Source organism: Chamaea fasciata, unplaced genomic scaffold (assembly GCF_029207755.1).
Source record: "Chamaea fasciata isolate MVZ Bird 193981 ecotype frontalis unplaced genomic scaffold, bChaFas1.0.hap1 SCAF_13, whole genome shotgun sequence".
Taxonomy (NCBI): Eukaryota; Metazoa; Chordata; class Aves; order Passeriformes; family Sylviidae; genus Chamaea; species Chamaea fasciata.
Window position 1 is genome coordinate 2,033,381 of NW_027094098.1, and position 24,430 is coordinate 2,057,810.

The 24,430-nt window shown below is 42.1% G+C and overlaps 3 protein-coding genes across 7 annotated transcripts in view; 2 read left to right on the top strand and 1 right to left on the bottom strand.

Moving 5' to 3' along the window:
* Nucleotides 1-2,676: 2,676 nt before the first annotated feature.
* Nucleotides 2,677-13,610, bottom strand: ATRIP (ATR interacting protein). Of its 2 annotated transcripts, none has more exons than XM_066195489.1 (13): nucleotides 13,290-13,610; nucleotides 12,006-12,091; nucleotides 10,851-11,021; nucleotides 10,076-10,191; nucleotides 9,629-9,789; nucleotides 8,558-8,656; nucleotides 7,958-8,087; nucleotides 6,484-7,209; nucleotides 5,787-5,929; nucleotides 5,145-5,236; nucleotides 4,213-4,296; nucleotides 3,686-3,935; nucleotides 2,677-3,217 (listed from the first exon to the last, which is right to left on the bottom strand). In XM_066195489.1, exons 1-13 carry the CDS (start codon nucleotides 13,564-13,566, stop codon nucleotides 3,156-3,158), a joined length of 2,397 nt encoding a protein of 798 aa, XP_066051586.1. In that variant the 5' UTR covers nucleotides 13,567-13,610; the 3' UTR covers nucleotides 2,677-3,155. The 2 variants fall into 2 exon arrangements, with proteins under 2 accessions (XP_066051586.1, XP_066051587.1); XM_066195490.1 differs by lacking the exon at nucleotides 13,290-13,610 and adding an exon at nucleotides 13,236-13,287.
* Nucleotides 13,611-14,679: 1,069 nt separating this feature from the next.
* IPPK (inositol-pentakisphosphate 2-kinase) overlaps nucleotides 14,680-24,430 on the top strand; it is a 47,825-nt gene continuing 38,074 nt past the window's right edge. Inside the window, exons 1-2 of one of the 4 annotated variants that reach the window (XM_066195849.1) lie at nucleotides 14,680-14,716; nucleotides 15,327-15,377. The gene's annotated coding sequence lies outside the window, so the exon portion shown is untranslated. Of the gene's footprint in view, nucleotides 14,717-15,326; nucleotides 15,378-23,755; nucleotides 23,855-24,430 lie in introns of those variants that run through there. The other 3 variants (XM_066195852.1, XM_066195851.1, XM_066195850.1) reach the window with 3 other exon arrangements.
* Nucleotides 14,685-19,190, top strand: LOC136296616 (protein BTG1-like). The gene is made up of 4 exons (XM_066195861.1): nucleotides 14,685-14,716; nucleotides 15,327-15,377; nucleotides 15,508-16,941; nucleotides 17,057-19,190. The coding sequence occupies exons 3-4, from the start codon at nucleotides 16,824-16,826 to the stop codon at nucleotides 17,407-17,409; spliced, it is 471 nt and encodes a 156-aa protein (XP_066051958.1). The 5' UTR covers nucleotides 14,685-14,716; nucleotides 15,327-15,377; nucleotides 15,508-16,823; the 3' UTR covers nucleotides 17,410-19,190.

Consider the following 24,430-nt stretch of genomic DNA (forward strand, 5'->3'; position numbering starts at 1 on the left):
GTTTTCATTTGCTGTTACATTCACAGCAGATAAGAGTCCGTGCAGGCAGAACTGTTGCATTTGATTCCAACTGTAACCATTTGGCTCTCAGAAATTAAGGGGCTCTCAGGCAAATATATGAGCATATGAGGAACAGTACTGGTATGTCTAACAAGGCAAACAAACAACAGTAACTATGCATTAACAACAAAACAGAACCAGGAACCGAGATGGGAAGGGATGGAGGAGAGGCTTTGCTTCCCAAACCCCGGGGCATCTGATCCCGGTGCCCCTGCAGGACTCTGAGGAGCACCGAGCTGGAAGGGCAGGGATGAGCAGAGATCCCGGGCTGGGGATGAGATGTATCAGGAGCTCTGCAGTGTTTGCTGGAAGGGCAGGGATGAGCAGAGATCCCGGGCTGGGGGTGAGATGTATCAGGAGCTCTGCAGTGTTTGCTGGAAGGGCAGGGATGAGCAGAGATCCCGGGCTGGGGGTGAGATGTATCCGAAGCTCCGGTGGCAGCCGGAGCTGCGGGAGGCCCCGGCAGGGCAGGAAAAGGCGAGCTCAGGATAACGGGGCACACGAGCAGATGATGGCAGGTCCCTAGCACTGGACTCCGGTGGTGACAGTGAATTCTCCCCGCAGTCGGCAACAGCCTGACCCGGCTCCTTCCGATGCCGAGATCAAGAGAGCAGCTGCCCCCAACCCTGCCTTTTACCTGCCCCCAAAACTCTTGATATCTTCCCCTTTGGAGAGAAACTCCCAGAGACAAAGTGTAGCCAGGTGCTACACTCCTCTTCCGACTTAGGGCACTTGTTTTGTTTTGCTTAGGTACCCGTAAGTACCCAGTAGTTAGTTTCGTAGCAACTTCTGGGAAAAAAAAAAGGGAAAAAGAAAGAAATCTAACCCCCAGCATTGGTGTTTGGAGCCTGGGTTGTACTACTTTAAAGTCCAGAGCTGGGAGAAAACTCAGTGGGAATGTAAATGTACGTGTTTGGGTGCTGTCTGTTAAAGGGGGTGGATGGGAAGGGATGCAGAGCCAGGAGAGAAAAGTTAGGAGTTTTCCTACCAGTTTTTCCATAGATAACTCTTTTGTTTATATGAAGTTTAGCAATAATCCACTTCTTCCTTTTTCCAAGTTGCCATACATACACCCTTTAGATGAAGCCAGGAATATTTTTAAATAACTTTTTATAACTGGATTGCTCCAACAGTTTAGGATTCCTTAGGGAACTGGGTTTTGTCCAAACTCTTTGACAGTTCATTTGGTCTTGTTTACCCAAATGGGTTATATGTCTCTTCCTTCTATAAACTCAGATTGTTTAGAGAAATTAAGTGGTGAGGACAGTTGAACAGATGGCAAATCACTGCATTTTGGAATATCTGAGGTACTGTGACTGACATACCTTTGTTAGGACAGCTCTAAGCTTGCCTCTCACAGCAGGCTCATGACTAGATAGTGCTTTGTCACAGCTCCTGCTCACTGGGCTGTTCTTAAGCAATTCTCTTAATGTTTATTTTGGTTTTGAGGAAGGAAAGGGCTTTTACATGCACTTTCCAGCTCTTCTCACTAATCCTGAAGACCAGGAAATGTTGTTTGGTGGTTGTTTTTCCTTTTCGGGGGGGGGGGGGGGGGGGGGGGGTTTGCTTTGTTTATTTGCTTATTTATTTACATGGACAAGTCATGTTTTTTGTCACACCAACATCTGCAGCTTGTCTTGTCCAGGGCCTAGTGACAGTTGCAGGGTTGTGACCATGCAAGCACACAGACTTGGAAGGCTTTGCTGCTCTCTGCCTGTGCATCCTTCCTTGGTGCACTTCAGCAGGAACACAGCAGTTTTCCAGATGCTACAGGGGACTTGAAACCTGTTACTGAGAGGAGCAGTTAGCAGCTTGTGTTTCACAGAAACGACCTGGCCCTGCCTGGTGCAGCTGCTGCTCAGAGAGGAGGAAGCTGAGCCCAGGCTGGGGGGAGGAAGGAGCTTTGGCCCTGGGGAGATGCTGGATTATTATTCCAGTTCTTCCTCCATAGGCATTTCAAGAAAAGTTCTCTTCAAAAGCAAGAGCCAAGCCAGGGGCTTCCTGAGCACGCTGCTGAGCTTTGCTGCAGGCCAGGTCACAGCCTCGTTGGGCATGACCAGAGAACAGAATGTCTCCCAGTTTTCCAAAGGCTTCCTTTCCACTCTTGTACAGTCACTTGTCCTCCTGGTTCCTGGATCCAGGCTCATTCTTAACTAAGTCCCTGGTGAAAATTGAAAAAAGCTCTCTCATCTAAAAACACACATTTGTGGGCTCATTTTAATAAAACTCACACTTCCCTTTTTAGGGTCTAAGGCTCAGTTGATGACCTGCAGCCCAGAATGACACTTCAAAGGGTGGGGCAGCAGCTCTTCCTCCCATCTTTGGTGCTGAATCCTGGGAATGAGATGCTCCTTCATCTTCATTATGACCAAAACCCCAGCCACTCTGCACACATTTAAATATCCTTTTATTGCCTAGGATGCCTTCCTCAATAATACCATCTTCCTCTCTTAAGGTGAACTAGAAAATGTAAGTTCTAGGGGGGTTTTTTGTGGCATCTCAGTAATTACATTTTCAGCAGATTCATGAAATTGAGTGAGCTCAGGTGACCAATCCTCAGCAAGAAATTCAAAGCCCTGTAGTGAACTGCCAACTCTTAAGTTATTTCTAGAAGGGTTTTTTAAAATCACTGTAAACTGTTTACTAATATCAACAATATGAAAATTCTGGAAGTCACGCAAGGAAGTGGTACAGCTACAAAAGAAACAAGTTGTGTTCAAAAGGCTTTCATGTGAATTACAGTGATGCCAAACACCTCGGCACATTCAGCATCATAAATTCAGCTGTAGTCACAGTAAAATGGAGAATAGAGAGAAATTTCCATTCAGAGTGGTTTCATACAGGATGTGGAATTCATAACCAGAACCAGTCATAAGCCATTGAATGAGTTTGCACAGCAGTATCACTCTCATCAAAATTCCTTTGCTTTCAGCTACATTTAAATAGCACTGAAACAATTACAACAAAGAAACGTGTCTTAGTTGTGCTGTGTTTGAGTGCAACCCAAGATTATCACTTAAAAGGATGATTCAAAGTTCACATTTACATTGGCAAGGATGATTCAGATAAGGAAGGACAGAGATCTTTGCTGTTGGCTAGCTAGAGTCTGTTCCTTGGTCTTCTGGCTCAGGAGGATACAATTCATCCAAAATCAGCTCTGCAACAAAAAACAGTAATGTTTCAGAGAATGATTTTTTTTTCCTGCTTCATACAGTATAATTATAGCTGCTATCTGCACTTTAGAACATACTGATGGTAGAAGACTACAGCAAATACAATTTTTGAAGGTTCTGTGTGAACAGGTCTTTAGATTTGTGTTTTGTCACACAAACCTCTCCCCCTCTTTTCTTTAATGCCTTTTTTAGGGACACCTTCCACTATTCAAGGCTACTCCAAGCCCCATCCTACCTGGCCTTGGACACTTCCAGGGATAGGGCAGCCAGAGCTTCTCTGGGCAACCTGTGCCAGGACCTCCCCACTCTAACAGGGAAGAAATTCTTCCTAATATGCAATCTAAACTGCCTCCAGAGGTCTGAGCAACAACTAGCTCAAAGAAGAAAAGTGACAGAAGTGAATTTTTTATTTCTGCAACATGGAAAAAAGCCAACATTTGACTAATTTTTACCTTCAGAGGCACTCAGTTTTTGAGCCTTTTTGAGAATGGCTCTAATGCCTGGCATGGCTTGGTCATATTGATGGAGAACTTCCAAACAGTGTTCATGGAACAGTTTATCTTTCTGAGACAGGCTGTGCAAGAGTAAAACAGCATCCCGTAAAAACTGAATAACTTGTTCCTTATGTGCACACAAGCTGGTCTCAGATCTTCTAATCTTCATCCACTGTCTGTGCAACATCACAATTAGTGCCTTAACCACCTGCAAGAGAAAAAAACAGTGCCTCAATACAAAAAGCAAAAATATAGGAGCAGAAAACTTACTTCAATATGAACTTTACTGCTTAATCTCTTCAAACTTTCAAATTTCAGGATATTTTCTAGCAAATCAAAGCAAGCTTCCTAGAAGGTGGCATCCTCTAAAAGTACAGGACGCTTCTGTTTCACTACAGCAAAAAAAAAAGGGGCACAAAGAGATTTCAGAATTGATCACTTGGAAGTTCTCAGCAGGTTAAACTGGGAGAGCGTGGTGAACGTACCTCGAGGTTGCACTGACAGTCTCTGCCAGGAAATAAAACTGCTGGTCTGGAGCACCACAGGCAGCGTGTCAGGAGCCTGACTGTCTGTTACAAACACAGGCTGTGTTAGAGTCAGGGATAAGTTAGGATGATTAATTGTTACTTTCAAATATTCTTGGGGTATTATTTTTTTTCTTAATGGCTGATGTCTTTTACCCTCAAAGTTGTACAAGTTTTTGTTTTTTTTTTCCCTGTAACACTTTACAAACAGAATTTGCCTTGCACAGAAACCTTCTCAACTTTCTGATAAGCGAGGCTGACAAGGTCAGCGGCCTTTAATTCACTGCATACAGATAATGTGTTTACAGTTAATGTGACAGAGCAGGTAGAGGTAATGGAAAGGGTTCAAAATTGTTTAAAATGAGGGAAGTAGAGCAAATAGAACCTCAAACAAGTCACTTCTGTCTGTACAAACAACACAAATCAGGTTTAAAAGGTATTCTTTCTATATATAAACATGCCTGTTAAAAAGCAAGTTAGCATTTCCACTGATTGCAAGGAATATAAATCCTTAATCATTACGGAATGCCTTTTAAATGTAATAAATACAATCAAAATGAAACACAAATCTTGCTTCTTTTTACTCTTTCATTGCCCTAAAGCCTAAATAAAGCTTAGTGCTGAATATCTGCAGCCATCCTAGGATCTTCCTTGGTTTTTTCAGTGACTTCAAAGACTATTATGACCAATGCTCTCTTCAAGGATAGTTACACAGTTTCAAGCAGGTAGGTCCTTTCAAAAATCATCATAACCCCTTACTGTAAGCCCATAGTTGCAGTTTTGTATTTCAGCTAAAGAACTCGTTTTCAGACAATTCGTGCACTGTGCTGCTCCTCCCACTCCCCCAGCTGGACGGAGAAGGTAAGAGCACATGGACACTCAGCCGTGGTTACCTCTTGCTCCAGCTGAAGCCAAAGTATTTCAGATGCTGATTTATCTGGTCTTGATGTTATATACATGTAGAGTGCAAGGAGAAGGCAGGTGTCTGAAACAGAGAGAACTTCGTTCTTTTTCCAACCAGCCACTTGTTCATGACAAAAATGAATTCTTTGAGGCAAGGAAACATTTTGAGTTCTATCCTAGGACTCATGGTACAGGCTGAGCTTCTTGTTTTACTTCCCACATCTTTGGCAGTGCTGAGGAAATTGGTATCTTTAAACTTTATATTTGCCTTTGGGGTAATCCTGTCCTGGTTCATTCATAAGAAACTGAACTGAGATCATTTGTCATGCACACTGGAATCTCTAAACAGTGCCATGAGCGCCGATAAATTTAACTTCAAAACTCCTCAAAAGCCCCTTTTTCCTCATCAACCTTAAATACACAATCTAGAAAGTGATTTTAAAGTGGCTATCAAAAGCACTGCTTGTAGACAGATACCACAAGACAAATAGTCTCCAAATCTTAAGTAGAAAACAAGTTTTCAGGTTACACAGCAGGCTTTTTGCCTTCTGTGGTTTCAACACCTTGCAGCAAGGTGTGTTTGCATTACTTTTAGTCATGGTAACAGTTCTCTGTGTCCTGCAGTGTTTTACCTGAATGAGAACAGAGCTGAGCAATCAACAGGTGGTGCTGAGCAAGAGCACACAGGAGTCTCACAGTCAGAAGCACAGAGGGCAGAGGGGTCTCGGGACACAGACAACGCTGCAGTGTCTGGCTACTCAGTAAGTGCTGGAAACTTCAAAATAAAATTTAGTTAGAAAAGGGAAGTGCAGTTACAAGTTGAAAATACACTATTTTTTGTGGACAGCATCATAATTTGTGCCTTTTTAGCTATTCAGAACATACCCCATCTCAAATTACCTGTCATAAATACAAAGAGTATGCTGAAAAACATTGTTACTTTGGCAGTCACTCTGCAGTTCACGCTGGCAGTTTTACTTGCCAGAATGAGGTTCTGTGCTTTCCTTCCTTATGCATCTCCGAGCAATCACAAAACCCCCACAAATAAAATTAATGTTATAAAACTTCTTCACTTTCAGTGAGGCAACAGCATTTCCTTCATGTGAACATCATCAGCAAACCTTGTTACTGATCAGGGATGATTATTACACCCATTAACAGCAAAGGCAGTAGAAAGATCCTCAGCTGCCTCTCAAATGTGATCTGAGATGTGATTTCTCTCATACATAGCACAATTTCTACTGGAAGCTGCCCAGATGAGTTTCAACAGAGACTAAAAACTGCTAAACAGCAGACTCTGAAATAATTTTAAAGCTATTACTGACTTACTTTATTAACAAGTCCATAGTTGAGTTTTCAGCTACTTTCACCAAAACCTTTAGGCTTTGGCTCAGGATATTGTCAGTCTGGGAGCCCCTTGCAGCAGAAAAAGCTAAAATCTGAAGCAGCTTTTTAAACAAAGAATGTTGAGCTCCATCAGTATTGGGAGGATCTTGTGGAGCAGGCAGCCCTCCTTGAGTCCTGCTCTCTTCTTTATTGTCACACTGATTGTCACACAACACATTTTTGTCCATCTTGGAAGCCCGTTCATCTCCAGCAGCGGAATGTTTTTCCATTTCAGCAGACAGCAATGTGTGGACAACATCCCTGCTGTAGAACACCAAATAATAAAGGATTCCCAGTGATACAAGAGTATTTTCTTCAAGGGACAACCTGAAGTCCTCCTTGCTTGACACAGTGTTTGTGCTGGCTCTGGAAGCAGCGGCTGGATGGGTCCCACAGGCTCCATTCCCCGGTGTGTCCCCCAGCTGCTCTGCTCTGCAGAAGGCATCCATGTGGTGCTCCACCAAGGGCAGGAGATGCACAGCACCCTGGATCCTGCTCTGGGTGAGGGGCAGGAGCCCTCCCTGGCCTTCTGCTGGGCTTCCCTCAACTAATCCTTCATCCAGAGCAATCAAGTTCAGTCCTGTTATTGCCAGTTTTTGAGCTTCTTGCAGGGATAAAAGAGCGATTCCTTCTTGAGTTGTCTTGTTGCTGGGGAGTTGTGTGGGCTTCCTGTCCAAATAGAAGTAAAAGGGAAATGCTTTACAAAAAAAGGCAGAGAACAGAGTTGAAATCTGAGTTATCCATATTATGAATTGAATAACAGAAAGGCCAGAGTACAAAGAGATGTCTGTTTCCAAAATAGGAAAAAAAGGGGGAAAACATCATACTACTTGATGCCTGCATGGAAGAGCCATTTCAAAGCATTCTAGGTTTCATTACTAATAAAATAACCTATCTGAAAAACGAGTATTTCAGAAGCTCCAGTCTAATTCTGTAAAGTGAAAAACTATTATAATTCATACCTAATCTTCATATTTAAAATGCTTTACCAGGAAATATATCTTGGAAAGTTGCATGCAAACTGTATGTTACAAACTGAACACAGTTTCTATTTTGAGGATATAAAACCAGCTTTTAATCACACCTTCAGCATTTTCTTCCCCCTTCAACTCATGATCATGTTTCTGTGCTTCCCTCATTGCAATGCAAGCTGCTAACAGCTACTTCCAGGTTTAGTTCTGTGCCTTCCCCTAACAGATAATTAACCTCATTTACTTTTTAGTGATGTTCCAGTGTTTAGTATCTGTGATAATCAAAGATACAGAATGATGTTCCAAATTTTACACTAAATGGCCCAAGCAGGGCATGATTTACCACAGGGAATGAGCTGTCCTGCATGATCAAGTGTTTCTTAGTGCACAGAATGCCACTGTGCTGACCATGGCAGATAGAGTTTAACAAAGAAAATAAAACTTACATATCCAAAGAGTTGGGTGGCGACACAGCTCCAGGTAGAGCCTCAGAGTTGCTACTGAGAAGGTGGCAGAGTCCAAGAAATGACCCAGGGACAATGGGCTGCTTCATCAGTGCATTCAGCAAAATAGAACCTGGAAGGATACAGAATTGTCTTTGGAGTAGATTTGCCATCACCACCAACAAAAATCAGTATTTTCAGAAGATCTGCCTTACTTAGAGTGCTCGCAACTTCAAAATGTTTTTTTCATTATGAATCTTCTTTCTTAACAGGAGGATGACTTTCAGAAAAACGAATTTAAGGTATTTAAATATAAACCAAGTTACATTTAGAGGTATTTTAATTATGGTCCCATATAAGCAAACTAGCTTGTGCCAAGTGATCACATATCCCATCTGTTCTGGTGACTTGCCCTCCATTTTCCACTCCAGATATTGAAATTATGTGATGCCATTCCACTGCCTACTGCAACTAAGACAGTACCCTAAAGAATTCTTGGAGCTGGCTGTTGAAAATGCTTTATAGTGGGGTTTTTTTGGTTTGTTTTTTTTTGAAAGGTACATTTTCCCTGGTTTTATTTCTGCATTACTAGAATGGTATTACCTCGTGTCTTTAGTTTGGGGACAGAGCTGTGGGAACGGTTTTTTCCTGTTGCTTTGTGCTGCTTCTGGGATGAAACTTCAGCATGGGTTATCTTCCTGTCTGAAACAAACAGGGATTGGGAGAACACAGAACGGCACCCAGCCTGTACACATGGCCACAGTGTTAGATGGTCTTTTAATCATCTCTGTATGTCACAATTACCAAGCAAATCAAGGCCAAAAGCCTTGCAGAGTTCAGGAGAAAAGGAAACAAATGTATTTTTTCAAACAAATGGGCATTTTGAGTGTTGCTACCATAACAAACAATAGCAGTACCAATGCTTTCAGGCTACTGCATTTTTCTTTTTGCTGGATTTCCTACTGCCCATATTTTTAGAATGAACCAGGTAACTGACATCAACATCCCAGATTTTTCATGACTCTTCAAGTAAGGATTAGTTGATATCCACATTTCTTCCATTTATTATTTCCTATTGCTATAAAAAATCACTAATTTTGTTTCGTATTATACCAATCTTCAAATATTTGCATATATTAATTTCCTATGGTTTACTCAATGAATTTCAAGATACAATTTCATGAGAATTACAGCCCTACATATAAAAGAGGAAACGAATACATTTTTTCAGTTGCTTCTTTCAATATGGCTAAATATGTACCCTTTAAAATCCAATCCAACAAGCTAGAACAAGAATACAAAAAATGCATTAGCTGACTAGCAGACCAAGAAGTAGGCAAATTATTTCCTATTCTTTATGCAATGAGAAAAGACAGATGAACGATTTGGATGTTCTAGTTCATCACACAGTAAAGTTTTTTATTGCAGCCACTGGCCACTTCATCACTGACACCTTGGAATCTGGTACTAAGGTATGAATTAAAATGATCTTCATGCAAATTTCAGTCATGGCTATTTAACTCCAGTTGGTATAAAGTGGGGAAAAAAAATCAAGCAAAACCAAAGTAAAACAAATAACTGTGAACTGACTGCAACTGTTCAGTCACAAAGTCCTTCTCTAATGTAGACTGTTCACATGCAGCTAGAAATGTTGCAAGCTGTACATGGGTTTACCTTCTTTGACTGAAGCAGTCAGGCCCATCAGATTTCCTGAAGAACACAATGGCACACTGGACATTTCAGCATTGAAGGATTCCTTTGTAGGAAAAGATCTTCTTCCTGGCTGTGGAGAACATCCTTCTGATTTCACTTGTACCACGTGATTCTTTTTAGGGCTAAGATAAAAAGACGAATCAGTATTTCTTTTGTAATTATTTTATTAAACAACCATCTATTTTCTTTGCACTGATGTTTCAAAGATACTTCACTATAAACTCTAAATTTCTGTCACAGATACAAGGAAGGCTTTTTTTTTGAGCAAATTTCGTATATGTCATCAGACTTTCTTGTTGTATTTTTTAAAGACAACAGAGCTGAGTTAAATGAAGAAAGAAAGCCTCTTCAATAGTTTAAACACACGTATTGCAAAACTGAGCACAATTCATTTTCCAATCCCCCTACCTTGTTGTTGGAACTGCCTGAGAAAGGTGTTTATTTCTTTCACAGTTCTGAAGTCGTGTTCTTAATTCATTCATTTCTGCATCTTTGAACTGCAGCTCAGAGTGCAACGACTGTAACTGAAAGAGGAGTTCAGGACAGTTTTACTGTTACCAGTTTACAAGCGGTGCAACTGCAGAGCAACTGAGTTACCATGAGAGCTCGAGATCACCATCTACTTACTGTGAACTCGGCACAAGATCTCCATTTTTAGGAACTTTAGAACAATTAACACTAAGAGAACCACGTGAAAGGAGTTCAGGCAAGAAGCCTTTGAGTGAGAGGCTAAGACAGAGCAAGTGCCACAGAGAGCATAGCTCCAGTGAGGCTGCAACTGCAGAGCCAACTGGACAAAAGCAGCCACTGTCCTCTTCAGGGCTTGAGAGATGACTGCAACAGGAACAGCAATCTGATCAGAGCCACCAAGCATCTTCTGTCACTTTTTCCCCCACTCTAAAATACATTCCAATTGCAGTGTTCTCGGGATGGCTTCAAGAAAACCAATAAGTAAATGAAAAGCTCTACCACCTGAATTTCACTCCTTTATTTTGGCAGGGGAAAACCCTCAACGAGTTCTTACAAATGTTTTCTTCTAGGCAAGAAAATAAGAGCAAGCACTGTGGAAATTTCACACAAATTTCACACAAATGCTCTTCCTTTGACCAAATGGGCAGTGACATCATTAAGTCATGAATCAGCTTTTGTAGGTGACCTGCAGGTAACTGACATATTTACAAACCTTTTTGGAGAACTCTTTTTCTTTTTCACTTAAAAGCTGAGATTTTTGCTGTTCCAGTTGCAGGTATGACCTTTTCTGTTCCTCCATAGCATACTCCATCTGCTGCATTGAGTCACGCAGAATTTTAATTTCTCCATTTTTGGTGAGAATTTCATCCTGCACTTCTTTCAGCTGCAAACAGAGGGATTCCATTAAATGATAGATATAGCCAAAAGTATGTATTTGCATCAGGATGTGGTTGAAAATTAGCTGTATTTATAATTTTTAGGGAGAAAAATGCTCCTGGTAACCCAGCCCAAAAATTCTATACATGTTGCCTCTACTCTTTCTCTGATTAAATCAGGCTCAGCTACTGTTTTCTTTAACATAATTAAAAATGACCATCCTTCTCTTTCCCCTTCTCTGCAATTATGTTTTGTTGGTTGTTTTTTTTTAAAGTGTTCTAGTCACACACATCAGTAATTTATTCATTGTTTGGACTATAACAGTGATAATTTAATTATACTATTACATCCATCAGGATAGCCCACAAACACTCTAAGACAAGGTACAACCCACTGACAGTATCTTCATGACACTGAGTCTTTAATACTTCCTGAGCAGCCACCGCCACTCAGAGACAAGACTTTGGAGGATCATGGAGAAGTTACTCAGAAAAGCAAGAAGAAAAGATCAGAAAGACACTTCTCTACAACTGTAAAATTATGATTTAATATGGTATACAAGTAGGAGATTCCCTGATAAAGGTGGATGTAATAGAGCTGGGTAAGATACAGAGAAGGGAGAAAGGGAAACTGAGTATCTTTCCATAAATGGCCACCAGAAGGCAAAGTAACATAAAGTCACTTAGAAGTCACTTTCTCAAATCTTTTAAGTTGAACAAAACAACTCTGGCTGACAGGGCAGAGAAATTATTTTACAGGAAACAAATAAAACTGAAAAATTACCACTTGCTAATCTGAAATTACCAAGAAATAAAACACTGCTTTCATTTTTTAGTATTACTAGAGATTTTTCTAGTGTAATTTTAACTGGATTATAAAGATTATTGATCACCTTGATTAGAATTAAATGCTTGGGACTGGATTTATCCCACCTTTCAGTTATTCCTATCAAAAATGTGATATTTAGAGGAGAGGGGAGGATATTGCCAACCTTCTGTTTGATTTCTTCATGCTGTGTCTGCAGCACTTCAAGCTGGAATGCATCTCTCATCAGACCATCTTCTGCTCTGCTTCCTCCTGCAGGGAGAAGCCAAAATCGGAAGCACAGGTGATGAATGTACACCACTGGTGACTCAACACCAAGGTCTTGTTATTTGTCTTTGCATACATCTGAATATCTTAGTATTCTACCATCCTTACAAACAGGTAAACTGCCTCATCTAACCACCACAGGAACTTTGCTAGTGCTTGTGCATCAATTCTTATAACAGAAGAACCCCTGCCCCTTCAAATTTCTAATCACAGTTGAAAGGGTTGAAAGGGACCTTTAAGATCATCTCATCTTTTAAACCAGCAAGATGACCCACAGCAAAAGCAAGCAATTCTTCTGAGTTAACTTTAGATAGTGCACAAACAAAGGTTCACTGAAAACTTATTCACCTGGTGACATGACAGATGTAAAGGTTGCTAAAACATACTTTGATTATTCAACCTCTGTAAGCTTCATTATGAAAAAAACCCTGCTTTTGTTTCTTTCAACGTAAACCTGAAAGTCAGCTGTTAATACAAGGCATGCTATGCATTTATTAGTGGAAATTAAGAGGAAAAAAAATCTGAAAGCCAACATGCTATCAGAATATGATACCTACTTCATGTGGAAACTTTAGGAAACTTGGGTTTAATCTGGCAGGTTTAACACAAGCACCCTTGTCCCAGGCTGGCATCACCCCACACACACACACACACACACACACCAGGCACGGGCTCCTGGTGCCGTGAGATCAATGCAATGTGCTTGCTGGGATTGTTATCCTCGTTATTCCTCTGGATCCCAACCATCCCTCGGACACCGGCCGTGGGGTGCTGGTGGCCAGGGGAACAGGCAGGAGCAATTCCCTTAAGGGAACTTACAAGAAATACGGAGCAAGTCTATTTACAAGAGCCTGTAGCGACAGGACAAGAGGGAGGGGCTTCACGCTGACGGAAATTTAGGTTAGATATTAGGAAGAAATCCTTCCCTGTGAGGGAGGTGAGGACCTGGCACAAGTTGCCCAGAGCAGCTGTGGCTGCCCCATCCCTGGGAGTGTCCAAGGCCAGGCTGGATGGGGCTGGGAGCACCCTGGGGTGGTGGCAGGCGTCCCTGCCCATGGCAGGGGGTGGCACTGGATGGGCTTTACGGTCCCTGCCGACCCAGGCCATTCTGTGGTTCCTAAAGGCTCACCAAACCCTTTGGCAGCAGCGGGGCAGTGAGGGGCAGCCGCCGGGACACACCGACCTTGCCGCCCGCCCCGGGCCAGCTCCGGGGGTCCCCACGCGTGTCCCGCGGGCGGATCCTGCGACAGCGCCTGCGAGGCCAGGATGTCGATCTGCTCCAGGTCGTCCGCCGTGAAATCATCACTGTCCCCGAAGGGGTCCACGATGCCGGTCACGACGCTCTTGGGGCGCTTGTGCGGGGGCAGGCCGTTGCGGAGCTCCGGCGGGGCGGCCGCGGCACCGCTCTCCCCGCCGAGCGCGGGGCCGCTCCGCTTGCGCGGCCCGGGCAGCGCCGCCATGGCGGGACCGGGACCCGCGGGACCCACACACCGCCCCGGCCCCGCCCCGCCCCGCCCCGCCCCGCCCCGCCGCGCGCGCCGCGCCGCCCGCCACTCACCGCCCGCACAGCCAATGGAGTGGCGGCGCCCTCAGAGCCGGCTGTAAGCGTCTCCGCCATTGGCCGCGGACTGCGGACACGCAAGCGCTCCGCTGATTAGGAGCGAGGGAGGCGGGAAGGCTCCTCTCCTCAGCGGCGTGGGGGCAGGGCGGTGACGTCAGGCTTCGAGCGATGACGTCTAACTTTGAGCGGTGACGTCACTGTGAGGGTTGTCCCGCTGATGTCACGCCTGGCTTCATCCTGCGCCCGACGGCGTCACACTGCGGCTGGAGGGCGGCTGTGACCCGTCCTCTGCGGCCGTGGCACTGCCGGCCACAGGCACGACTGCCCTTGATCAATCGGGACCTCTAAAAGTGTCAGGGAAGTGCAGTACTTGCAAAAGTTCTGTGCTAAACCCACACTGATAACTTACTGGCATTAACTTGCTTTTGTAATCGTATTTTGCCTATTTTTAAAGGTGGACTGAAAAACAGAGTTTCCAGCTCTGTATAACTCAGGTGGGTGTCAGGTCACAGCTATGTTGATAAACCTTCTAAGAGGAGACTAGACTATAGTCTTGCAGCACATTTTTAAAACGGCATTATTAATTATCTTCATTTCTATAAATCAGTATACAAATCCCTTCACGGTCTTTTAAGTGAAAACCACTGTGTTAGCGTGACATATTTCCAATTCTGTCAGAGAATTCTGATTTCTCTTGTTCGTTTCGCTGTTCCCCATTACATGCAGGAAAATTAGATTATCTCTAGAGGGTAATTTCCTTTATCCGTGTACTGCATGAGTAGCCTGTGACTAGGCGAAGAAAGCCCTGAGGGTCATTGCTCCCAGCTGTGCTAAAGTGGCAGCAGATGAACCCAATGGAATCAGCAGGTGGGAACAACTGCAGAGAAAAGGTGAAGTCTCAGAGGGAGGCTGCACTTGTGTCACTTTAGTTTTGAGGTGCTGCTAGAAAGGGGTTTTTTTCTATTTCTCTGAGAAGTTGTTTATTTTAAGTTAGATCATGTACCAAACTGGAAAAATTGTGGATGGGTTTGATGTTCAAAACACTGAAGGTACCATTATTTATGCTTGGAATTATTGCTTTTCTCCCTCTAGGAGGAATGGTAATATAATGTTTGTCTTTGTAGCCTAGCTATAAAGAAAAGTTGCTTCTTGCTTTTAAGGATGGTTTTATTTCTTTATGTTTAGAGAGAGATGCTTTGATCAAATGGAGTAAAACCAAAATTGCTTGTTTAGTTTAAAACTTCTCCTGGCAATTTCTAGTGCTCTGTTTCCACTGCTTATGTTTGTAGAGACATGTATTGAGAGCTTAATTTAAGTAATCTAAAACTGAATCTAACTTGATTCAAACATTACTTGTTCTTAATTCTGTGGTTTTTGTTTTGCTGTCTTTCTTTTTGTTGTTGTTTTTTGTTTGTTTTGTTCCAGGGTTGGGGTTTTTTGTTGTTGTTTAATAAATGAATAGGATTGTGCTAGTGTTACTATTTTTTTGTTATTGCTGCTTTTAAACAACAGTGTTCTGTTTGGGTGAAATACCTTCCGTTTTACTTTCTCCTCTTCCTCTAGCTGAAGTTGAAGAAAAATAGAATAGTAGAACACTTGCACAAACTTTATTTTTAACAAGATAAACCAAGATACTGACTCTGTTTTTCTCTACTCCAGGTGTTCCTGCCAAACAGAAAATGATTTGCAGAGGAACAGAATAACAACAAAGTAAGTCTGAAATGTAGAATTAGCTTTAAATACAGCTGCCTGTAGAACCATTTTTGGGCAGCAGGATGAAAGTGAAACAGTTACATATCTGCTGATTTCTCATCTTTCTGTGTCTTGCTTGTGGTTTCAGTCTTAAATCTGAAACTCCCTGAGGAGAACACAAGAAATCAAAGTGTGACTTTAGCACTACCTGACAACTGTGGCATCTTTTGATTTTTATAGCCAGAATTTCTTGTTTCATTTGACTATTCCACTTAGGACTAATGGATCCAGTTGTCAGACCTCAATCCTTGTGAGCAGTTTTAGCAATACTTGTAGCTACCTTTCATTTGCTTGTTTCATCTGCATTCTACTCTTTCCATTACTTTAGTTTCTCACAAGCAAGTTAAAACCAGGGCCCTTAATGTCTGTCCTGGCTTTAGCAATATCTTGTCTGACTGACTTTAAGAGTAGAATCACTGGGATAACTGGGAATTTGTGCATTTATTCATTTGTGTGCACACATAGTGGAAAGGGGGAGGCCTTTAGCACAATTAGGCATAAAGTTTAATAACTTATGTGTGGATTTGGACAGTTCTTAGCGCTGCCAATGGTAGGTTTAATCTAAATGCTAGCAAGAACTCCGTAACTCCAATGCAAGTGTTGTTTCTTTGTCCTGTATTTCAATGAAGCTGGACATGGATGTGTTTTGTGTTCTGATTCTCAAAACACTGAATAAATCAAAACTGAAGTAAGTGGATGACTGAATCAGTCTAGGTACCTGCAGAGATTAATGGTTTTTTAAGCTTAATTCCTAAAGTATGAGGTACTGAAATGCAAATGGGACTTAAGTGAAAATTAGTTCTAACAAAATAGCATCGTGATCCAGACCAGAGAGCTGGATAGGAGAGGAATGGTGTGGGTTTGGGGCAAATGTCGAGAGTTTTGTCATTTGCTGGTAGAGGGAAAAGAAACCCCACACTTCAAGGATGACCTCGGAGCTGTATGTCGGAGATGGAGGGCGGTTTTTAGTCTGTGCTTGTACTGGATCCTGAGAAACGAGAGGGAAAAGGCAACAAGGCAGGATAACGGCGACGTCTGCCTGGAATGCCGCTAGCGATGGAGCCGATGGTGGGATGAGAGGAGCCGCCGGGTGGGGATGAGGCGAGGGCAGAGCCGGGCTGTGAGCCCGTTTCACCCGTAATTTCCGTTGGGGTGAGTGAGCGCCGGGCCGCGTCCGGCCGGTGCCACCGAGCGCTGCCCGGCGGGGCGGGCTGTCCGTGTGTCGGGCTGTCCGTGTGTCGGGCTGTCCGTGCGTCGGGCTGTCCGTGCATCTGCGCCGGTCCAGCCCCACCACCAGCACAACAAACCCGCCCCGTCCCGCCCGCGCCATGCGGCTGTTGCGCGGAGCCGCCCCCGGCCGCGGAGGCCGGGCCGGGCGGCGCTGGCAGCGGGGCCGGGGAGGACATGAGGACCGAGATCTCCACGGCGGCCGCGTTCGTCACCCGCCTCCTGCGGGCCGCCGGCGGGGTCGGCGAGGAGCAACTGCGGTGCTTCCGCGAGTGCCTGCAGCAGGCGATGCACGGTGAGTGCCGGGGGCTGTCCCCTCTTTCCATCCGTCCCCTGCATCCCTCCCGCATCCCGCGGGGTCCGGCGGAGCGCAGCCCCGCGCAGAAGCTCCTCTTTGTTCCCTCCCGCAGAGCACTACAAGCACCACTGGTTCCCCCTGGTGCCCTCCAAGGGCTCCGGCTACCGCTGCATCAGGATCAACCATAAGATGGACCCCTTGATAGGAAAAGCGGCGGGGATGATCGGACTGAGCCACGAGAGACTCTTCCAGCTCTTACCCAGCGAATTAACGCTGTGGGTCGACCCCTTCGAAGTGTCCTATCGCATAGGTGAGGACGGGTCTATCTGTGTGCTGTACGAAAGCCCCCAGCCCGGGGGGAAGGTGGCCAAACAGCTGGAGAGCAGGACCAGCTGCAAGGAGGAGTGGAGAATTGGCAGATCCAGCCCTTCCAAGAGTTACAACATGATGACGGTTTCCAGTTAAAAACAACTCTTCCCTGTACGATGTTGTATGTATCCCAACCTCATGGTAAAGTTAGATGTAACTGAGCTTTTTTGTTTTTAGCTATTTTTTTCACCCTATAGTCATTAAAGTGGTAATACTGCCAAGTTCTTCGTGGCCAAGGGCTAAATGTATAAAGCAGTTCTTTACACTGCATGTTCCTTTCTGGGTTATGTCCTGTAAATGCACTGTACAGTCGGTGGATTGTTATACACATTTATATTTTCGAAAAAGTTTTGCCTATTTGCAATAAAAAGCAATATTGTAGCACTCTTTATGATGGGTTTTAGTCAAAATTAGTACTTGCTAAAAAAAAAAAATCTGCAGTTTGCAGAGCAATAACACAAAGGGGGGTGGGAAACAGATCTAACAAACTGCACATAAATCTTTCCAGTGATTTGTCTACGCAGACTTCTCTCAGGGTCATTCAAGTTTGACTGTGAGGCACAAATCACAGAAATAACTTTACTTTTTCAAAGCATGCATTCATTTGAGGGCTGGGTTTCATCACACCCCAATATTTTAGCAAAAAGAAGTGGGGAGTTGTTGTCCTGTTATTTCTAGCTATGGGAGTAGAAAAATAAAGGCTTGCTTTAGATGCTTCTGACTTGTTTTGGTTTTTTGTTTTGTGTTTCTTTTTCCCCAGGCTTTTAACATTGCTCTCAAAGCTTATTCTATCAATTTCTAATATTTGCAGAAACCTTTCTAGTTAAAGAGGTGTAGTTGTGAACATCCATCTTTATTTCAGATCACAACAAACCACTCAGTTTCGGGAAAGCTTGCTGGCTGCCTGTCTTCAGCTGAACAATCTGTGTAGGGCTGGATGGGTTTTTTGGTATTGAATGGAAGCAAAGGTACTCTTCTAATATTTAATCTATTGCAAAAAAAACCCCAAACCCCCTTGAATTTATAAGGAAATGGAGTTTGGGTTTAAAACTGCAATGTAGGAAGCTTGAGTGAAAACGATCATCAATGCTGTGACTGCCTTGTCTTTTCTGGAAGGTAAATCCTGCTGTTTCTGGCTTTGAGTTCCTTATTTTTGTCAGGGTGTCTAATACCAGTTGAGTACAAGTTTTACTGAAGGTATCAAATACTGTTGATTTGATGTAATAACAGAACTTCGTGTTTCTGGTTTATCTGAATACTCTTAGTGTTGATATCCCAGTAAAGGATTTAATTTACAGATGTTGTGATTTCTATTCTAAGAAGCAGTGGTTTCTAATTCAGCCATAGAAGGCTGCCTGGCATTGCTGATTTCTGTAGCCTGGTGTTGGAGCACGGTTGAACACTCGATGAAAGGGAGCTTTGTCTGGTGTATGTCAGCAAAAAAAACCCTCCTTCTGCTATGTCAATAACATGGTGGAACATACAGCGAGGGAAGGGGCAAGTCTGGGCAAACTGGAAAGGGCAGAACTCCAGCTCACAAAGAGGGTTTTTTTCCCCTTTGTTTGCCTTAGAAAAAGCTGTGGCTTGCTTCTTGCTGTTTGCTTATTATCTTGGAGGCAGGCTGTTCCAGTGGTATTTGTTTCATCTGGAGGAAATGCAAAGTGCAATTTTCTTAGTAATTAAAACTCTGTAAAAATTGATTGTGTGTTTCTAGTCTATCACTCCAATAAATAAGTTTCTGGGTGACTTTAACAAATGGGTGTTAAAGGTCTGGTGGCAAATTGCCTTTTTATTAGATAAGATTGGAAATCGGTTCTCATGACATCGTTTTATTCTCTTGAGGAGGCAGTAACACTTTCCTTTTCCTCTCTGATGAATATTCAGTGCAGGTAATCCTATTTCCTTGGGACCCTTAAGGGATGTATATGACACATTTGTCAGTAATTGAACAGAATAACTTTAAATCTGCTAAGGGTGAGGTGCCTTCTTTGATTAAATTTCATTTGAAAGGTAATTGGCCTTGCTGCACATTATATTAACAGCCCACTGGAGAAGATAGTTGTGAAGTCTTCAGCTTAACAGGAGGTTTTCCATAGCAGGGAACACTTGAAGTGGATTTGAAGATGACTTGGGAGACAGGATGTGTTTTCCAGCTGCTGGGTGTGGTTTGAGGTGAAGGAGGGTCCTTCAGATGTTCTGTTCTTGCCTGGTGTCTGTCCATGCAAGAGCAGAGGAGAGCCTGGGTTAATCCAGCCATGATGGATTTCTGCTGCTTTTATTAATCCTCCCCTAAGCAATAGGATGTTTCAGATGTTATATAACACCACATCTCCAGTATCCTGTGCCCTCTGTAGGTTTGATATCTATCAGTAAATGGGCAATTTAATGCAAGTTAAGTTTCACGCATTTAAGCTACTGGCATAGCATTGAAGTCACTGTGCAGACTAACAGGTGGGGGACACTGGGGGAGTAACAAAACCCACCGAAGCATAGAAAACACTTGATCTGCAAGTAAATACAATGTGATATCTGTGCCATCTAGAACTGCATTCTTTTGCTTTAAAAAAATGTCAAAGACGTACTGACAGCAGCACAAAAGCTGTTCTGAGGGAATTGAGTGCTTGGTAGTAAGCCAGGGAGGCAGTTATTTGGAGGAGGTAAAAAAAATCAAGTTTGTGTTTTCCCTGGAAGGTTATCAGTTTTGTGTTCTGCTGTTGCAACAAACAAGGCAAAATCTTAACATCTTTAAAATGACGTACTTGTCACACAGAACTGACCACATCTCATCAGTCATGACTTAGAACAGAGTGGTTTGGGTTCTGCAGGGAGGATTATTGCATGCTGGCCTCCTTGAAGCAGTAAAAATACACGGAGAAGAATCAGTACATGCTTGCTTGGATGAGGATGGGTTAACTGTTGGATAACTAAAGCTGAAATAGAGGGGAAAATCTCATGCATTTGCCTGTTTCTCCAAAATATTGCCTTGCTGCCAAATTAATTACATAACATTTGTCTAAGTGGTAAAATCCACCTGAGACAGAAGGTCCTAGTTTATACAGCCTGACCACTTTTGTTCTGCAATTATTGTGTATCACCCCTCTGACTCGTTAGTTGGATCTAAGAGCCCAGAGATGAATTTGTTTTGCTATGAGAACTTCAAGAGATAAGGGGATTGTCTGTACTTGTTTCTGATTCTATTACCTTTAGAGCTAGGTAAATTAAAATATGAAATTTGGGATGTTTAGGTTTAGTTTCTAACCATTAGTGTCCTTATTTCCTTATCCTCAAGATGAAAGGCTTTTCAGTGTACAGCACTTTATATTGCCATCAAATTAAGCCTGGTCTTCATATTTAAAGGATTGAAAAGATTAAGCTTTTTAAGTTTGAGCATAAATAATTTTCTTTTAACTGGGATTTACATACATACTTTCTGCTAACACTTGTTCCATTTTTAATATGTGCCTGAGAATGTGTTCCCAGGGAATGAGTGCAGTGAACCAACTGATGGGGATCGCTCCATTCCCACCACGATTTGCTGTTCACCAGCACTGACAGTGCTGCGAGCTTCACTTCACTGAGAACAATGCACAAGTCCTGACAGAACTGCTGAAAACATGAGGTCTTTCATTTAACTCATTTTTAATCCCTGTAATGCCTTCTTCACTGTTATTCTGTCTAGAATGCCACGTGTTTTAGGTGAAGTGCCTGGTAAAAAAACTAAATAATGAGTTTGTGATTGCTCACACAAAGGGCAAATCCCAGGTTTGTTTAGTACCTTTCTGTATAGCTGGGTTGGTTTGCATTAATGATATTGTTCTCCTTTGAATTATGCTCTTATTATGAAGTGAATGAGTACCTGATAAATTAACCTCCTTTTAAAATTTAATCCGTGATTAGAAGTCTTATAAGTCTCCTGCAATTATTAGTTGTTAATTTTTTTACATTGGGACACTTGCTCTAGAGAAATTTTCTATTTGTTCCCACGTGTACTGGAAATAGACATTGGGGTCCCACTGACATCCTAAGGCAGTTCTCTTGAGCGTTTTCTAGACTTTGTGGCTATGTTTTCCCTTATGAAATCCTAAAATGGATTATTTTTATATTATCTGGTTTAGTAATATTTCCATTATTTCATTACTCTCATGCAGCACAGAGTTATCCACATTACCAAATACAGGTAGGCATTTACTGATGGCTTCCAGCTTTTTGCTGATCGCTTTATTAATTTGACCATCTTTCTTTTTTCAGAACTGGAATTCATTTAAGTGCTGATGTATCTTAAAAGGTTTTCACCTTTGTATAACTGGTTCTCTTAGCTATTTGAACTGTGGATTTTCCTCTCACGTTTTTAGCTTGCTTCAATTTTTTTTTAAACTTCACAATAATCTGCATATGTCGGGGGTTTTTTTGTTTCACGTTGGTTTTCTTATTATTATGACTCAGAATTTGGATCTAATCTTAATTTCTGCCTCACGTTGTCTCAGTGTAGCAGCACTCAGCCATCAGTTTGGCTGTGTGTGATTCTCTAGGCTGATCCACGTTGCCATGGCAGAGTGGGAAGATTTGTATTCTTGGGTAGTAGAGGTGTGCTGTTTCCTGACTAATAAGGTTGATACTTTTTATAAATTATTTTTCTCATGGTTCTAGGGTGAATCTTAGTAATATATGTGCTATAGGAGTAATAGACTTATTTATTTTCATGGTTTTCTTTCTGGGTAGTGAATTTATTCCAATAATAACAAGTGATATTTTGCTTTGTGTTAGAGAGCTATGTAAAATTTTCAGTGAGAATAAAACTGTTGATTTTAGCTCGTAATTTGGGTTGTTCTGGTGGGCAATGTATTTTGAGATGGAATTGCATGGAAGGATCTTTCATCTGTTTGGGAGATTCAGTTGCCCCTCGTTTGCAATCAGCAGAACTATCAATGTCTAGAGAGTGTCAGGAGGCAGGGAGAGGCCAAATTGAATTGTGATTTGTGACCACCTTGGTATTATTATTGCTTTAAACTACTGGGCTCTGGATTATTGATGGTGATATTTGCATAGCCTCGTTAGCTGTTATGTAATATCAGTTATTTTTCACAGTGGCTCTTGAAAATCCAAAGAAATAAAAACTGGAAAAGACAATTAATGTCTGTTCAGTTAAACTAAACAGCAAATCAGTCTTAAGTCACTGCAAGACAAAGCTGCAAATATCTCTCTTGATAAAATAACTTCAAAACAGAGTAGGAAGAATAAATATTAAATCACCAAAATGTTTGATAATGTATCAAGCAAACCTCTAGTGCTAAATAAATACTCATCTTAGAGAAAGAAGTCTGTAATCCTGCAGCTATGCCAAGTATGAAAGTTCATCTCTGAAACAAAATACATTTTTAAAAGAAAAATGCATACATAAAAGTAAATTCAGTCTTTGTAGATGCTGTGAACGCAGCACGTTTCAATATGAACTTTTTGGAGGAAAAATTCTTATCAACTTCATTTGTAGTTGTGTAGTAGTGAGTACAGTGAATTTGATGAAGCAGTTTTTACTGTAGAGCTGTTGTGCCTGCAGGATGATGTTTGGGATGAGGCAAGAGCCCAGTCATGCAAATGGGGCTTAAATTGACTATTTCAATGATCAGTTAGTGACTTTGGCCTCAGGTCACTGATATTACTTGCATAACTCCCAGGATTTTCTGCTACGTGCATGGAAAAATGAACAAACGTACAAGAAACTGAGGAAAAAGGTAGGTTCTACCAGAAAATATTTCATGATCTCTCTGGGCCCTGGTTGCTGCAGCACTTTTGGGTAGTCAGAAGAGAATGCTGCATAGAAGCAAGATTGTTGTATCCTCAAACTACAGAACTTCATTTTACACTGAGTGCCACCATGGAACTTACTTTCCTCCACTGGGACTCTGAGGAGGGAAAGGAACTTGGCTGTTATTTATAAATATTTACAAATACTTAGAAATTGCATTACCCACAAGACCTAAGCTTTATTTTGCATGCGGCATATAGGTGATTAAAATACTAATGAGAATTCCTAGTGCTCTGTATTTTTATATGAAATTCTACTTTAATAACTGTACATATCTATGCTACAACTATGCAGTCAACACTTTGCACTAGTCCCCTACATATTGTTTATACAGCATCATTAGCATCAAAACAACCTTCTGTGAATGTTTCTGTTGCAATTGTGCAACCTGAGGGTTAAATTTGCATAAAGACACACGTAGGAGTGATGGAAAAGAACATAAACTACTACAGTACTTCAGCTTTTATATATTCCTGGAATGGATTACTACAAAAACTGACCCCTTAGACTTGCCTTATCTTACTCTGTGAATTTGGATTATCAAGAATAAATGGGAACAGAATTCTCATAATGTGTATGATGAGATAATTTCTTTGGGGCTCAAATGAATGTATTACTCATACAAATCCTCTCTTCCAGGAAGTTTGCTGGGTTTTTTTTCTGCATATACCAGAGGTCACATCTCTCCTGACTGCATGTTAAGGGATGTTGCAAGAGTCTTGGAAAACAATTTTTCCTGTGGGTAGGAAAAAGATGCACAAATGTGTTGGGAGAGGGTTGTTTGGTTCTTTTTGCCTCACAGTGTGATAGGCTGATACTGAAACCATTGGGTATTTTGATGTGACTTGTGAGCTAATTTTTGAAGTGGTTGACGTGTGCATGCTAAGTCATCAATTAAGAGTAATTAAATATGTACTTGAATTTAGTAGAAGTGCTGAACATTTGATGAAAATTAGGTATTTTGATGGATGGAGTTTTTGCGGAACAAAATTAATTCAGAGTCAGGAACTGTGATATCAATGCAACACTTGATTTTGTCATTTGTCTTCTCACTGATGTTTAGCTAATGTCTCTGACAGGCCTATTTCAATGACTCAATGCTACACTTTTAAAGTTGTTGCTTCTGTAGGAGTTAGTGGAGTTCCTCGTGTGTTTAGCATTAAAAGCTTTTGGCTCGGGGCTGGATGAACACTTGAGGCACTTGCACTGTTTAATTGAGCCCTGTGTTAGATTCATGGGAGCTGCTTCCAAATGCTGAATGATGAAATGAAAATTTAATTGTAGCTGAAGCCTGAGCTCTTCTGTGAGTCACCT

Bases quoted from the DNA above. Each gene is read 5' to 3' on its own strand.
- LOC136296616 (XM_066195861.1), top strand. From the start codon at position 16,824: ATGAGGACCGAGATCTCCACGGCGGCCGCGTTCGTCACCCGCCTCCTG. The intron at 16,942-17,056 runs GTGAGTGCCGGG...TCCCTCCCGCAG, and splicing joins CCTGCAGCAGGCGATGCACG to AGCACTACAAGCACCACTGG.
- ATRIP (XM_066195489.1), bottom strand. From the start codon at position 13,566: ATGGCGGCGCTGCCCGGGCCGCGCAAGCGGAGCGGCCCCGCGCTCGGC. The intron at 8,657-9,628 runs GTAAACCCATGT...TGTTTGTTTCAG, and splicing joins GACTGCTTCAGTCAAAGAAG to ACAGGAAGATAACCCATGCT. The intron at 5,930-6,483 runs GTAAGTCAGTAA...TTTATTTTGAAG, and splicing joins ACTATGGACTTGTTAATAAA to TTTCCAGCACTTACTGAGTA.